This window comes from Scylla paramamosain, chromosome 11 (assembly GCF_035594125.1).
Source record: "Scylla paramamosain isolate STU-SP2022 chromosome 11, ASM3559412v1, whole genome shotgun sequence".
NCBI classification, from domain to species: domain Eukaryota; kingdom Metazoa; phylum Arthropoda; class Malacostraca; order Decapoda; family Portunidae; genus Scylla; species Scylla paramamosain.
Window position 1 is genome coordinate 21,204,543 of NC_087161.1, and position 12,204 is coordinate 21,216,746.

General features: G+C 37.7%; 2 protein-coding genes across 2 annotated transcripts; both read left to right on the forward strand.

The window, feature by feature from the left end:
- Positions 1-2,488: 2,488 nt before the first annotated feature.
- LOC135104694 (uncharacterized) lies at positions 2,489-4,582 on the forward strand. Its single transcript, XM_064012219.1, has 3 exons — positions 2,489-2,647; positions 3,546-3,743; positions 4,162-4,582. The coding sequence occupies exons 1-3, from the start codon at positions 2,599-2,601 to the stop codon at positions 4,422-4,424; spliced, it is 510 nt and encodes a 169-aa protein (XP_063868289.1). The 5' UTR covers positions 2,489-2,598; the 3' UTR covers positions 4,425-4,582.
- A 3,334-nt stretch (positions 4,583-7,916) lies between these two features.
- LOC135105066 (uncharacterized) lies at positions 7,917-9,705 on the forward strand. The gene is made up of 3 exons (XM_064013007.1): positions 7,917-8,018; positions 8,543-8,740; positions 8,989-9,705. The coding sequence occupies exons 1-3, from the start codon at positions 7,970-7,972 to the stop codon at positions 9,255-9,257; spliced, it is 516 nt and encodes a 171-aa protein (XP_063869077.1). The 5' UTR covers positions 7,917-7,969; the 3' UTR covers positions 9,258-9,705.
- Positions 9,706-12,204: the final 2,499 nt, after the last annotated feature.

The window sequence follows — 12,204 nt, forward strand, 5'->3', positions numbered from 1 at the left end:
GCTTAACATTCATCGTACCACCTTCTTCCGTGGAGCACGTGATTACTTTCTTCTTTCATATTTTAACCTGAAGTTTCCCTCTCTCCCGTGTAAACTTTTCTAATAACGTAGTTAACTTTTTTGTATAAGTTGTGTTGTCTGCGAAGAACAATAATTGATTCACGGTCCAATTTTTACCCTCTGTTGTTACCAGATCGAATCCTCTACCAACATTTCAGCATTAACTACCCTTTCCACACTTTGCATATACGTAGATGCCATCGTGACGTTACATATCCCTGGCACAACCCAGCAGTGACCGGCAACCACATTGAATAGATTGGTACCTTTGTCATTAGAACACTTATTGCTATCCTTTAATACTGCGGAAATGGAACTACAGATGCCAACCGCACCGTGGCAGTAAGAAGACAATTTTGATAATCCAACTTACGCTCTATGATACTGACCTCACCTATCTCCGAACACTGCACTGAATATCCATCGAAACTTGGTGCTTTTCTAATTTTTGATCTCATATACTGTATCCTGCAACTCTTTCTTCATTATAATTTCTTGATTTTATTGCCCTAAGACCTTGTTTCCACCTAGTAACTCTCCCAAGTACACAAATTTCACGGCCTCTCCTCCGCATTCAGCAGTTTCTTTTAATGCCATATCCCTGTTCTCACGTAATCTTGCCGAACCAACATCCTGCCATCTTCTGCTTTCACCTGCTCCTCACTGACAAATAGTCCCTTCCTAATGTTCCTCACCTCTTTCCAGAACATTTTCATATTTTCTTGCGGATTCTCTTATAGCCTCATCCCCATCAATTATCAGGCTCCTCTTTAGCATCACGCAAAGGTCTCATATGACACTCTATCCTTCTTTTGTTACCATGTCTGAAAAGCTTTCGATCTTTTCGTCTACAAGTAGAAGTACAAGTCACCAGTACCTCATAACATTACTATTCACTTCTTTCTCACTCCATCTCCCACTCGACTCACTGACTCACTCCTCTATGGCTTAAAAATTACTCAACTGTCAATCGACATTACCTACATCCTGCTCCTTTATTTCAGTCTAATCTCTACTTATGTGAAAATCGATAGGTTTTTCTCTTGTCACCAGTTACGTCGCGTTTAGAGCATTGCTCTCTCTTCCGAGGCGGTCGTGGGGATGGCACAGGTGCTGTGGTGTGCCTGCGTGGGGTTGACGCTCGCCTGGCACCCTGCTGCTATCAACGACCCTGCCCGCTCTCCGACACTTGCCAAACATGCATGTCGTACATGGTACTGTGGTATTGTTTCATTGCAGAAAGGACAGCACTTAATATTTTTATTTAATTCTTTATAGAAAAGCATGTTGAGAACAATCTCTTTATTGTCATGCAATATTTAACATTGCGAATAATAAAATAACTAATGAAAAGGGAATTATATTTTTGTAGTTATTTATCTCGCGTGGTGTGCGTGTTGATATTGAATTGTGACTCCTGCATGCTTTTATTCATTATTAATATAATATTTTCTGTAATCGTAGTGGGAGAAGGTGCTTTTCCCTCAATTAATCCTATATATTTTACCTGTGCAAGTAGGTCTAAACGCTAATAAAAAAATATATAGAAAAATTCTTTCATTGTACAGAGAAATGTACTCGAAATTTTTAATTCATGATTTGTAGAATACCATGTAGAGATCAATCAATCTCTTTAGTCTCTTGTAATATTTAACATTGCGGATAAAAAAAGAAAAAGAAAAGTAACAAATCCAAATTGAACTATGTTTGTGTAGTCAGATATTTATCTCGGGTGGTGTGCGTGTTGACATTAAACTGTGCCTCCTGCATTATTTTATTCGTTATTGATTTAATATTTTTTCGTAACCTTAATGGGAAAAGCTGTTTATCACTTAATTTAATACCTTTTCAGTGTTTTAGTACAAACAACGATTTTTTTTTCTTATGGTAAGAGAAACGCGGGCCAAGGGCAAGAAAATTTCTATAAAAAACGCCCACTGAGATGCCAGTCTCCAGACAAGAGATAAAAGGATTCACAAATATAAAAAAAAGTGTCTTTTTTGTTTTGACTCTTTTGGTTACAGATTAGCCAGAAAATACTGAATATAGCAATAAAAGTAAACTCATCCACAATGTCACATGATTTATTACAACAGTTTTAAAAAATTGTGTATGGAAGTCTTCAACTCCAGCCCATGATTTCGAGTTTTGTAAATAAATGACTGTTTTTTGTCGAGTGCCATTAATTTTTAATTTGATTGTCAGTGCATTGACGAGGAGACGAGCAGCCATTGGGTTTTCCTAATTTCCAGAATCACAATGCAACCTGTACGAGTACCTACAAGCCTGGCTACACATAGTACTTACTATTGATGAGTCAGAAGAAAAAAAAAACTTGAGGTCGTTAGCACAGAAAACGCCACAGAGTGTAAAGGTTCCCTGTAGCGTGTTCTCTAGGGAAACACATGGGAGAGTTAACATGTTGTTTCTCTCCAGTAGTGATTTTTCTGTTGTTTCCCTCGCTCTCCTTCAACTCTTTGCCCATGCGTGGCTGTATAAAAGACTGCGAATTGTCTTTCACTGCACTCTGACACCAACATGTCTCTCCTTCAACAAATCATCATTGCTTCCCTGGCAGCCTTCGTGGGTACGTAAACAATAACTGTACTCATATTTGCATAAAACTCACAAAGCTGCATAGCAAAATCTAGTATAGTCTTTGTAATAACACATCAGGGATTCTCGAGCCACTTAGTCCCTGCTAATTATTATGGCACTCTTGGTAAGATGTGTACCTCAGTTGTTGTGTCAAGGGTTCGATATACAGCAGCACCAACTCATGCCTTATAACAAAGTTTTCATCATTCATCTCTCTGGAACCTCTTTCGTATCACTTTCGTAAATGCTTAACTTTCTTGACGGAACTCTAAGAGGCATGACATAAACCCACTAAGTTAAAAAGCGATAACAATGTCTTTCATTTCACGAGCAATGTATATTTCTCAGACCTCACTATGCTTAAAGTGAAGCTAATTCATCTTGACGGTCTCTTAAATGACGGATATGAAAACGTTAATGATCATATATGCATACAGGCAACATTACCTTAAATTGAAAAATTCCAAATGTATATTTAACCCTTTCTCTGCTAGATAATTTTCCCTTGATGATTTGTATGCCTATAGACTTTTACTTTTTACTTGTACTTAAATTTATTTTATTATTATTATTTTTTTCTTAGCGTTAAAAAAACAAATTTTTCTATTTTTTCCTTTCTCTCTCTCTTTCTGTCCTTGCAAACATTTTTTCACACCCTTGTGGATGGTAATGGGTGACCAGAGCAGTGAGAAGGTTAAAGGTGAAAGCTCTTTAACCGATAAGAAAGTCGTAAAAACTTCCAACTATTAGTCACTTGGATGATGAGTGTATTCACACTTCCCTTCTGCTTCCCTCCTTCATATCCAATTAAAACCAGCTGTACAGAATCAACTCTCAACTCCACTGTCCACCAATACGCAATCACTTCTACTTGCTTCCCTCCGCAGCTGCTCAGTGCCCACCGAATTTCTTCGAATCCGAGGGCCTCTGCTTCAACGTCATTGACAAGCCCGGGGAGGACCTGACGTGGGAGGAGTGCAGGGGTCTGTGTGAGAAGGAGGCAGAGGGGGAGTGGAAGGCCGACCTGGCTGTCTTTGACAATGCTGAAGAACTGGAAGAATTCTCCATCACCTGGCTCGAGATCTGTGAGTATTATGAATATTTCAGCGATCCTCGATGTGTTTTTTCTTGAGCATCACAAATGCAAGATTAGTAAAGTAGTACAGGTAACTAAGTTGAACTTTTATTTCTCATTGTCAATGCTTGAATAATTAGGATCTTATTTCCTTGTCGTTAGCGGTAAATTATTGAATGATTGCTTGAGTTTACTCAGGTGAAGTATTATTATAATGCTTAATCTGTTTCTATGTCTGTGTTTTGATGAGCTATTTTATTATTTCCGTGTACGCATCTTTCTTGCTGTCTTTTGTCATTCATTTCCATCTCTATGTTTCTTTCGGGACTGTGACTTTGTTAATTTTCTTGCGCGTCTATCAACGCGTGCCGCCAAATACTGTCCCCCTACCACAAAAACAAACTTATCCCTTCCGTTCTTCCTCTCAGCCAATACGCTGCCTGAACATCCCTACATGTGGATGGGGGTGTACAAGATGGACGAGAAATGGGTCACCCTGGACGGCACTCATATCACCGAGCAGAACCTGATGTGGCACATGGGTTACCCTCACGAGACGGGCGCCCACGCCTTCCTGGAGGATGTCACCAAGACCACCGGAGTGAACTCCTATGGACGTCTGTACATGAGCTCAACCGTAGTCGGCGAGCACGAGCACAACAGCCGCTGTCTCTGTGAGGCTACCAAATGAAATCGACCCAAAGACTAAACCGACAAAGCTCCTCCCTCTGATTGGCCTGTTTCACTTCCTTGTTCTCTTATTCTTCCCTGTCATTCACCTCACAAGCATTGCATTCAGCCTATGGAATTTATCATTGTATGAAACAATAAATAAATGTAAATTCTTTTTGTTTTGATTTATTTGTACTTTCGGGTAATAGTAAGAACAACAACAGCAACAACAGAAACATCAACAACAACAACAACATCAACAATAACAACAACGGCAACAAGAACATAAAACATAAAAAAAAAAAAAAACAGTAAGAAAGGAATACTATTTAAGAAACTATAATACACACCTAGAGCAATATGGCGTATTTGAACATAGCTCATTCGTAATAATTGGTAAGAGTTTGAAGGAAGAATGATATTGAGGCTTAAACATGACGGTTCGAAGGTGAGCATTAACTCAGCATGAACGCCAGTTTGCTCGTTAATCCACGTAGATTGAAATTGGTATAGGATCATCACAAGTAATGACATCACGCTTCCAGTCCCAGAGACTGCTATCCCTCATTTAAGGAATCAATCAGAAATAGTCACTTAAACCATTTAGATATTACCTTCGTAACAGAGAGACTGAGAGAGTGAAAACGCTGAATGAGTGTGTTGTGTTATATTCAAGCTACCACTTATCTCCATAATGAACGTAATTACATTTCTTTTTCTTACATTCACCTTCGGCTTCTTCCTACACACGTATCCAAACACGTCTAATGGCGTGGTTAACTTGTCTGTATCTGCCATCAATGAGGTGTCATCTGGTAACAATGATCCACTCATACTACATTATTTACCCTGTGCTGTTAACAATACCGCCAGTTCCCTACACAACACATCTCTGGCATAACTCCATATAGATATGCCTATATGTGTGATATATATATATATATATATATATATATATATATATATATATATATATATATATATATATATATATATATATATATATATATATATATATATATATATATATATAGATAGATAGATAGATAGATAGATAGATAGGTAAATAGAAAGATAGATAGATAGATATGTTATATATGTGATATGATTTTACTTAATATATCAAGTCTGAAAATACTTTTTTCTTTTCCAAGTTAGTTTTCCTAAATTAGTACTAAATTACTAAATTGTTTACACAGCCCGTCAATCCCCTGAGGCCTCCTTTTACCAGACATATTACTCCATCTATGCCTTATCTGATTCTTTTAATCACTGCCATACACCTTACCTAGCACACTCAATTGACTGTTACCTCTGTAATTAAACACTCATGGTTGTCCCCTTTTCCTTCATGCAATGGAACAGGAATGACACATGCACTTGCCCACTCCAACGGTAACGTGCTATTCCTAAAACACATATCCAGTAATGTAACTAAACTGTCTCTGATACTGACCCCATCTTAATTCAATCACCACTGCACATGTATCCAAACCTGATGCTTTTCCAATTACCATCTCCTCTACTGCTGGCTGCACATCCTCTTTCGCTATTGTTGACACACTTAATTTGCTTTGTACATCAAATCAATGTAGTATCCACCAAATGCCTTAATCTCTGTATCTCTCTCCTCTACATTCAGCAGTTTCTCAAAATAGTCTCCACAGTTTTTTTCGATCCAGGTATGGGTCATTCGTATTCGGTATTCATAATCGAATACATTCGAATACAGTACTTGGGTGTATTCGTATTCGTATTCGAATACTTCTCTTTTGATATCAATGTATTCGCGTTTGTATTCCAATACTTGGGAAAAGTATTCGTATTCTTCGAATAAAATGCCGAATTCTCTTAAATCCACCATCAGACATAATACTGTAGTCATTGTTCCTTTCAAGTTACAAATTCTCGTTCCTGTTTGTCCGACATGGATGATACAGGTTGACTAGCGTGGCCGCTGTGACTGTTGGTGTCTGGCGGCCCTTAGTTGCCTCTTGCCAGTGGTAGAAGGTGTGTTACTCCAGGTTCATTGTTGGATTTATTTTTTATTTCCTCCCCCCACTCTCTGGAATCCCTGGATATTACATGTATTATAGTGCTGCGGAGTGCGGTGTATCCTGAAGGTTACAGAGAATGTAAACTGTGCACTGTTTTGTTCAGTGTAATGATCACAGTTACAGTTTAGCCACCGTTGTGATGAATCTGGTATATATATATATATATATATATATATATATATATATATATATATATATATATATATATATATATATATATATATATATATATATATATATATATATATATATATATATATATATATATATATATATATATATATATATATATATATATATATATATACTGATGCCAGTATCCTGTACATGTTTATCACACACAGACATATTCGTTTTCCAAAATCCTCAAGTACATATCTAAGCTGTACTCAACGAAACAAAACAAAATACTTATATCAGATTATAATAGCCAAGTCTTTTCTAATATCCTGCTGTAGATCTCACTTCTATTATATATATATATATATATATATATATATATATATATATATATATATATATATATATATATATATATATATATATATATATATATATATATATATATATATATATATATATATATATATATATATATATATATATATATATATATATATATATATATATATATATATATATATATATATATATATATATATATATATATATATATATATATATATATATATATATATATATATATGTGCTTACATTTGGAAGCTTTCGTTTCTTACAGAGTGCTATCTAACTTTCCCCCTTTTCCTTCATCCATGCACCACGTATTTACTAGCCGCACCATGAAGTACATCGCTACCAACACGAGTATTTAAATGTCTCATGAACAGCATGTTGACAGAGATTCCATTTTTTCATTGACAATCGTGGAATTTCTTCTTTTCTTCCTCTTCTTAAAAGAAAAAAAAGAAAAAAAATCCTCCTCACTGAACTCACCACCCTCCCTCGCTCCCTTCTCTTTACACTGGACACCCTATTAATGACACTTCCACACAAAGAACAAAATACTGTCTGAGTAAGGTATGCAATCTCTCAAAAATGTCAAATGAATTATTTCAACACGATGAACCTCAATACATGGATGTGGTGACCTCCAACGCTTCATTTTAAGGTCCACAAGTAATTCGCAATTTCATTATTCGATGTCAGTGCATGGACGAGCAGTGTGGATCCACACGAGCTTTCACAAGGGTTTTGCTAAGTGCTAAGGTTTCGCCACAGCCTGTGTCTATGTGCATACCTAGTCTTTGCACGTAATGCGTAAAAAAAAACAAAATAAAAACATGAGGTCGTTAGCACAGAAAATCTCAGACAGTGTAAAGGTTCCCAGTAACACGTTCACAAAGGAAGTAGTGCATGAGAGAGTTATCATCTAATTTCTCATCAATACTGATTTTTCTCTTCTCTCCCCTCCTCTTTTCTTTACTATTTCATCATGTGTGATGTATAAAAGTCTGCCTGTTGCCTTTGACTTCATACAGACACCAACATGTCTCTCCTTCAAAAAGTTATCATTGCTTCCCTGGCAGCCTTCGTGGGTAAGTAAAAACAATAACTACAGTTGCATTCGCACAACACTCACAACAGTTATAGGAAAGTGTAGTGTTTTCTTTGTAATAGGACATAAGGGAATGTCGATCCACTTAGTCCGTATTGATTATCATGGCTATTGATTATTATGGTAAGATGATGTGTTTCTCAAGTGTCGTCTGAAGTATTAATGTAAGAAGTATGTGTATTAAAGGCTAAGGTCCACAAATTGATAGTAGCTAAGGTCCACTAATTGACAGTAGCAATACCACCTGTTTCTGTTAAAAAAACATTTTCCACACTATCAGTCTTCAATTCCACATGTGTATTAAAGGTTAAGATCCACTAATTGATGACAGAACAATGGGAAAGGGAAAATACTCTCTCATAACTATCTGTCCCATGGATGATTGATATAATAACACTCATGTTCATCTTTTCAGTCTTATTAAATCTATCAGTCTTATTCAGTCCATTTTCAATTTAAATGTCCACCAACAGACTTAATCATCGTTTTTCTTTTGCTGCGCAGCCGCCCAGTGCCCCTCGGATTTCTTCGAATCCGAGGGTCTTTGCTTTAACGTCATTGACAAGCCAGGGCAAAACTTGACATGGGAGGAGTGCAGGATTCTCTGTGAGATAGAGGATGAGGGGGAGTGGAAGTCCGACTTGGCGGTCTTCGACAATGCTGAAGAACTGGAAGCATTCTCCATCACCTGGCTGGAGATCTGTGAGTATTGAGAATATTAATTGATCCTGAAAGTCTTGGGATCGCTGTGAATGTTAATACTTTTATTCCTGAAGATAACAAATGTAAGATTATTAAAGCAGTAGTGGGAATTAATTTGCACATTTCTTCCTCACTGCCAGTGATTTAATGATTAGGATCTTGTGTTCTTGTCAATCAACGCGTGATATCTAATACCAGATTCCCTCCTACCACAGAAATAAACTTATTGCCTTCGTTACTCCTCTCAGCCAATACGCTGCCCGAGCATCCCTACATGTGGATGGGTGTGCACAAGAAGGACGAGCATTGGTTCACCCTGGACGGCACTCACATCACCCACCAGAATCTAATGTGGCGCGTGGGTTATCCTCACGAGACAGGCACCCACGCCTTCCTGGAGGATATCACCAAGACCACCGGCGAGAACTCGTATGGACGTCTGTACATGAGGACAACCATACTCGGCGAGCACGAGCACAACAGCCGCTGTCTCTGTGAGGCCAACGTACGAAAGTGACGGAAACAAGAGGGACTAAGCTCCTCCTCCTTAATTTCTTTCTCTTCCTTCTTTTCATACTCTTTTGTCTTCTTCATAACTTCTCTACCTTATCCTCTTCCTTTTCTTTGTTACTTACTGTTCCGCACGCACATGCATAATGTTGAGAGTTCAAAGGTATTTGACAGGTATAGTGAAGATCGTTGTTGAAGAATCTCGTCCACATGGCATGGAAGAGAAATTTTGCTAAAAAGAAAAGAAATAACTTTCAAGTTTCTTTTGGTTTTTGATGATCCAAGTCTGAACTCTTCAGTCATCCTTTTTAAGTTGCAGAAACGCTGTTCACAGAAAACTGCTCCAACGTTACTAACATGTGTGATTTAGCTATCTATAAACAGACCTTCATTTCAAACACTGTATCCAGTGTATGGAGTTTCTTATAAGAAACAATAAAGAATTTTCATTTCAATCTGATTTGATCTACTTGTACTTAACTTAGAATCATTGGTAATTTGTCATTTAATCTCTTAGAATACTTTTCTCAGCCTTTTGTTCGCGTAAAAGAGCAGAACAACAAAAATAACAACAAACAAGACTAACAACAACAAAACAACAAACATAAGACGAACAACAACAAGAACAACAATAAATATAACAACAACAACAGCAAAAAAACAATACTGCAGCAGTAATGCCAATACTGCAGCAGTAACAGCATCAGCATCAACAGCATCAGCAGCATCAGCATCAGCAAGAGCATGTACAGCATCTGCATCAGCAACAATAAATAGTATATCTACTCCTCATACTACAACAACGACGACAAATTTTAATATTACTACTACTACTACTACTACTACTACTACTACTACTACTACTACTACTACTACTACTCCCACTATTATTACTACATCTACTACTATTTTACTACTACTACAACTACTGCTATTACTACTACTTCTATTACCTGTATAACTACTGCTGTTGTTGTTGCTGCTGCTTATTATACTCCTACTATTAAAGCAAGAGCAACAATAACATAAGCAATAAGAGCAGTATGAGCAACAAAAGTAGCAACAACAACAACAACAACAACAACAACAACAACAACAACAACAAGAACAACAACAACAGCAGCAACAAAAAAAAAAAAAAAAAAAAAACATAACCTCAACAACAAGAGCAGGAACGTAAGGAAAACATTGCCAGTACTTCGGAAACCAGGAAATACACTTAGCAGTCATTACTATCTGATAAAGGAAGGAAGAATATAAGAATAAAATATAAATGAATGTCATTTCATAACCCAACCTGCTGCTTGCCATGAACCGCCGCAAGTGACATCATCAAGTGGCAGGAACCAAACACTATATTTACTCTTAAAACAAGACAGCAACACATTACCTCACCTTCACAGTCTGATATCCTTGCGACTGAGTGGAAAGCATGACAGAAACATTCAGGAGCAGATGTATGCTATAAATGAAATCGGACTATATTTTATTGCAGAGATATTTATCGTGGTTCTTGTTCGCGTTGCAATAAAATTCTTCCTCCTGTCTGGTTCCATTCATTCTTAATCGATTCATAATCCGTGCACCTGAAGGAAAAAGCTGCTTATCACGGAATCCCTTTAAGACCTTGTCACTGCATCAGTACACGTTCATACATACATATAAAAAGTGTATATACTGCCTCCTCAAGAGAAGGAGGCAGTAGACACCTGCCGAAACGATAATTACTCACAGTGAGGTCTAAAGCACTGTTCAGGGGGTGCTGTGAACTTATCATTAAACCCAGCTGTGACCTCACTGAACGTTTCCCTTTGTGTCTCACAACACAAGGGGGCAGTCACAGCCTACCCTCTAAAGACAACTGTCTTCCTCCACACAAAACTACAAGCACCTAATAACACACACGCCCTTCACTCAAAAATTTTAAAATCATCATGGCGACTCCTACACCAGCCTTGGAGTCCCCATCTGGGGAGGGGACCATAAATGTCCCCAGGTCGGACTGCCTTTCTGTCGACGACCCTAATTGTCTTGACACCCCCCTCAACTTTTTCTTCATTAACTTCTGCAACATTCGCGGTCTAAGATCTAATTTTCAATCTGTAGAACACCACCTCTCCTCTTCTAAACCTCATCTTCTTTTCCTCACTGAAACTCAGGTGTCTGAGGCAACTGACAGTAGCCCCTTTTCTGTTCCCTCCTACTTTCTCTATCTTCATTTTCGATCCAAAGCTGGATGCTGCGTTTATGTGCGCAATGACTTAACCTGCTCTCGTGCCCACGCTCTTGAATCTTCCGAGTTTTCCACCATCTGGCTACGACTACAGAGTCACTCTCATACTAAATTTATCTGTGCTGTATACATACATACATACAAAAAGTGTTTATACCACTGGTATCTCTTCCAGAAATGGTGTAGGTAAGACAAGGCACACAACTTTCATATTTACACTTATTCTTAACATTTAGATCTTTTATGAGGCATCACCCTTGGAGTTTGTACGGGCGCGTCACTTCATACCAACACAACTTTTATCCTTTTGCTTCTGTTACACATAATTATTGTACTATGTTCCAGTGACTGTCGTCATCCCTTTAAGGACTCTTTTACGCTATTAATTCATATCTTATGGGGCCTACCTTAGACGTGCACACATCTCACACTTGATCTTTTTATCTTCTTCACCATCTTATCATCCTCCATTCTTTCAACATATCCATGCTATCTAAGGACAGAATCCTCTGCACGTCCCTCCAAGGGTCTGGCAACTCTCGTTCTGCTAACTTCCTCATTTCTGACTCCTCCATCCGACTTATCCCACACACTCCTTAGACATCTCATCTCGTTTACATTCAATCTCTTCTTGTCTGCTACTCCCATAGTCCAGGTCTCAGCACTGTAGAGTGCAATATGCAGTCCTGTCTTTTCACATAGTATTCTTTTTACGTGCACT

What these genes read in the sequence shown, in the direction of transcription:
- LOC135104694 (XM_064012219.1), top strand. Translation starts at nt 2,599, where the DNA reads ATGTCTCTCCTTCAACAAATCATCATTGCTTCCCTGGCAGCCTTCGTG. An exon ending in TTCCCTGGCAGCCTTCGTGG is followed by an intron (nt 2,648 to 3,545) that starts GTACGTAAACAA and finishes TTCCCTCCGCAG; the next exon opens with CTGCTCAGTGCCCACCGAAT. An exon ending in CATCACCTGGCTCGAGATCT is followed by an intron (nt 3,744 to 4,161) that starts GTGAGTATTATG and finishes TCTTCCTCTCAG; the next exon opens with CCAATACGCTGCCTGAACAT.
- LOC135105066 (XM_064013007.1), top strand. Translation starts at nt 7,970, where the DNA reads ATGTCTCTCCTTCAAAAAGTTATCATTGCTTCCCTGGCAGCCTTCGTG. An exon ending in TTCCCTGGCAGCCTTCGTGG is followed by an intron (nt 8,019 to 8,542) that starts GTAAGTAAAAAC and finishes TTTGCTGCGCAG; the next exon opens with CCGCCCAGTGCCCCTCGGAT. An exon ending in CATCACCTGGCTGGAGATCT is followed by an intron (nt 8,741 to 8,988) that starts GTGAGTATTGAG and finishes TACTCCTCTCAG; the next exon opens with CCAATACGCTGCCCGAGCAT.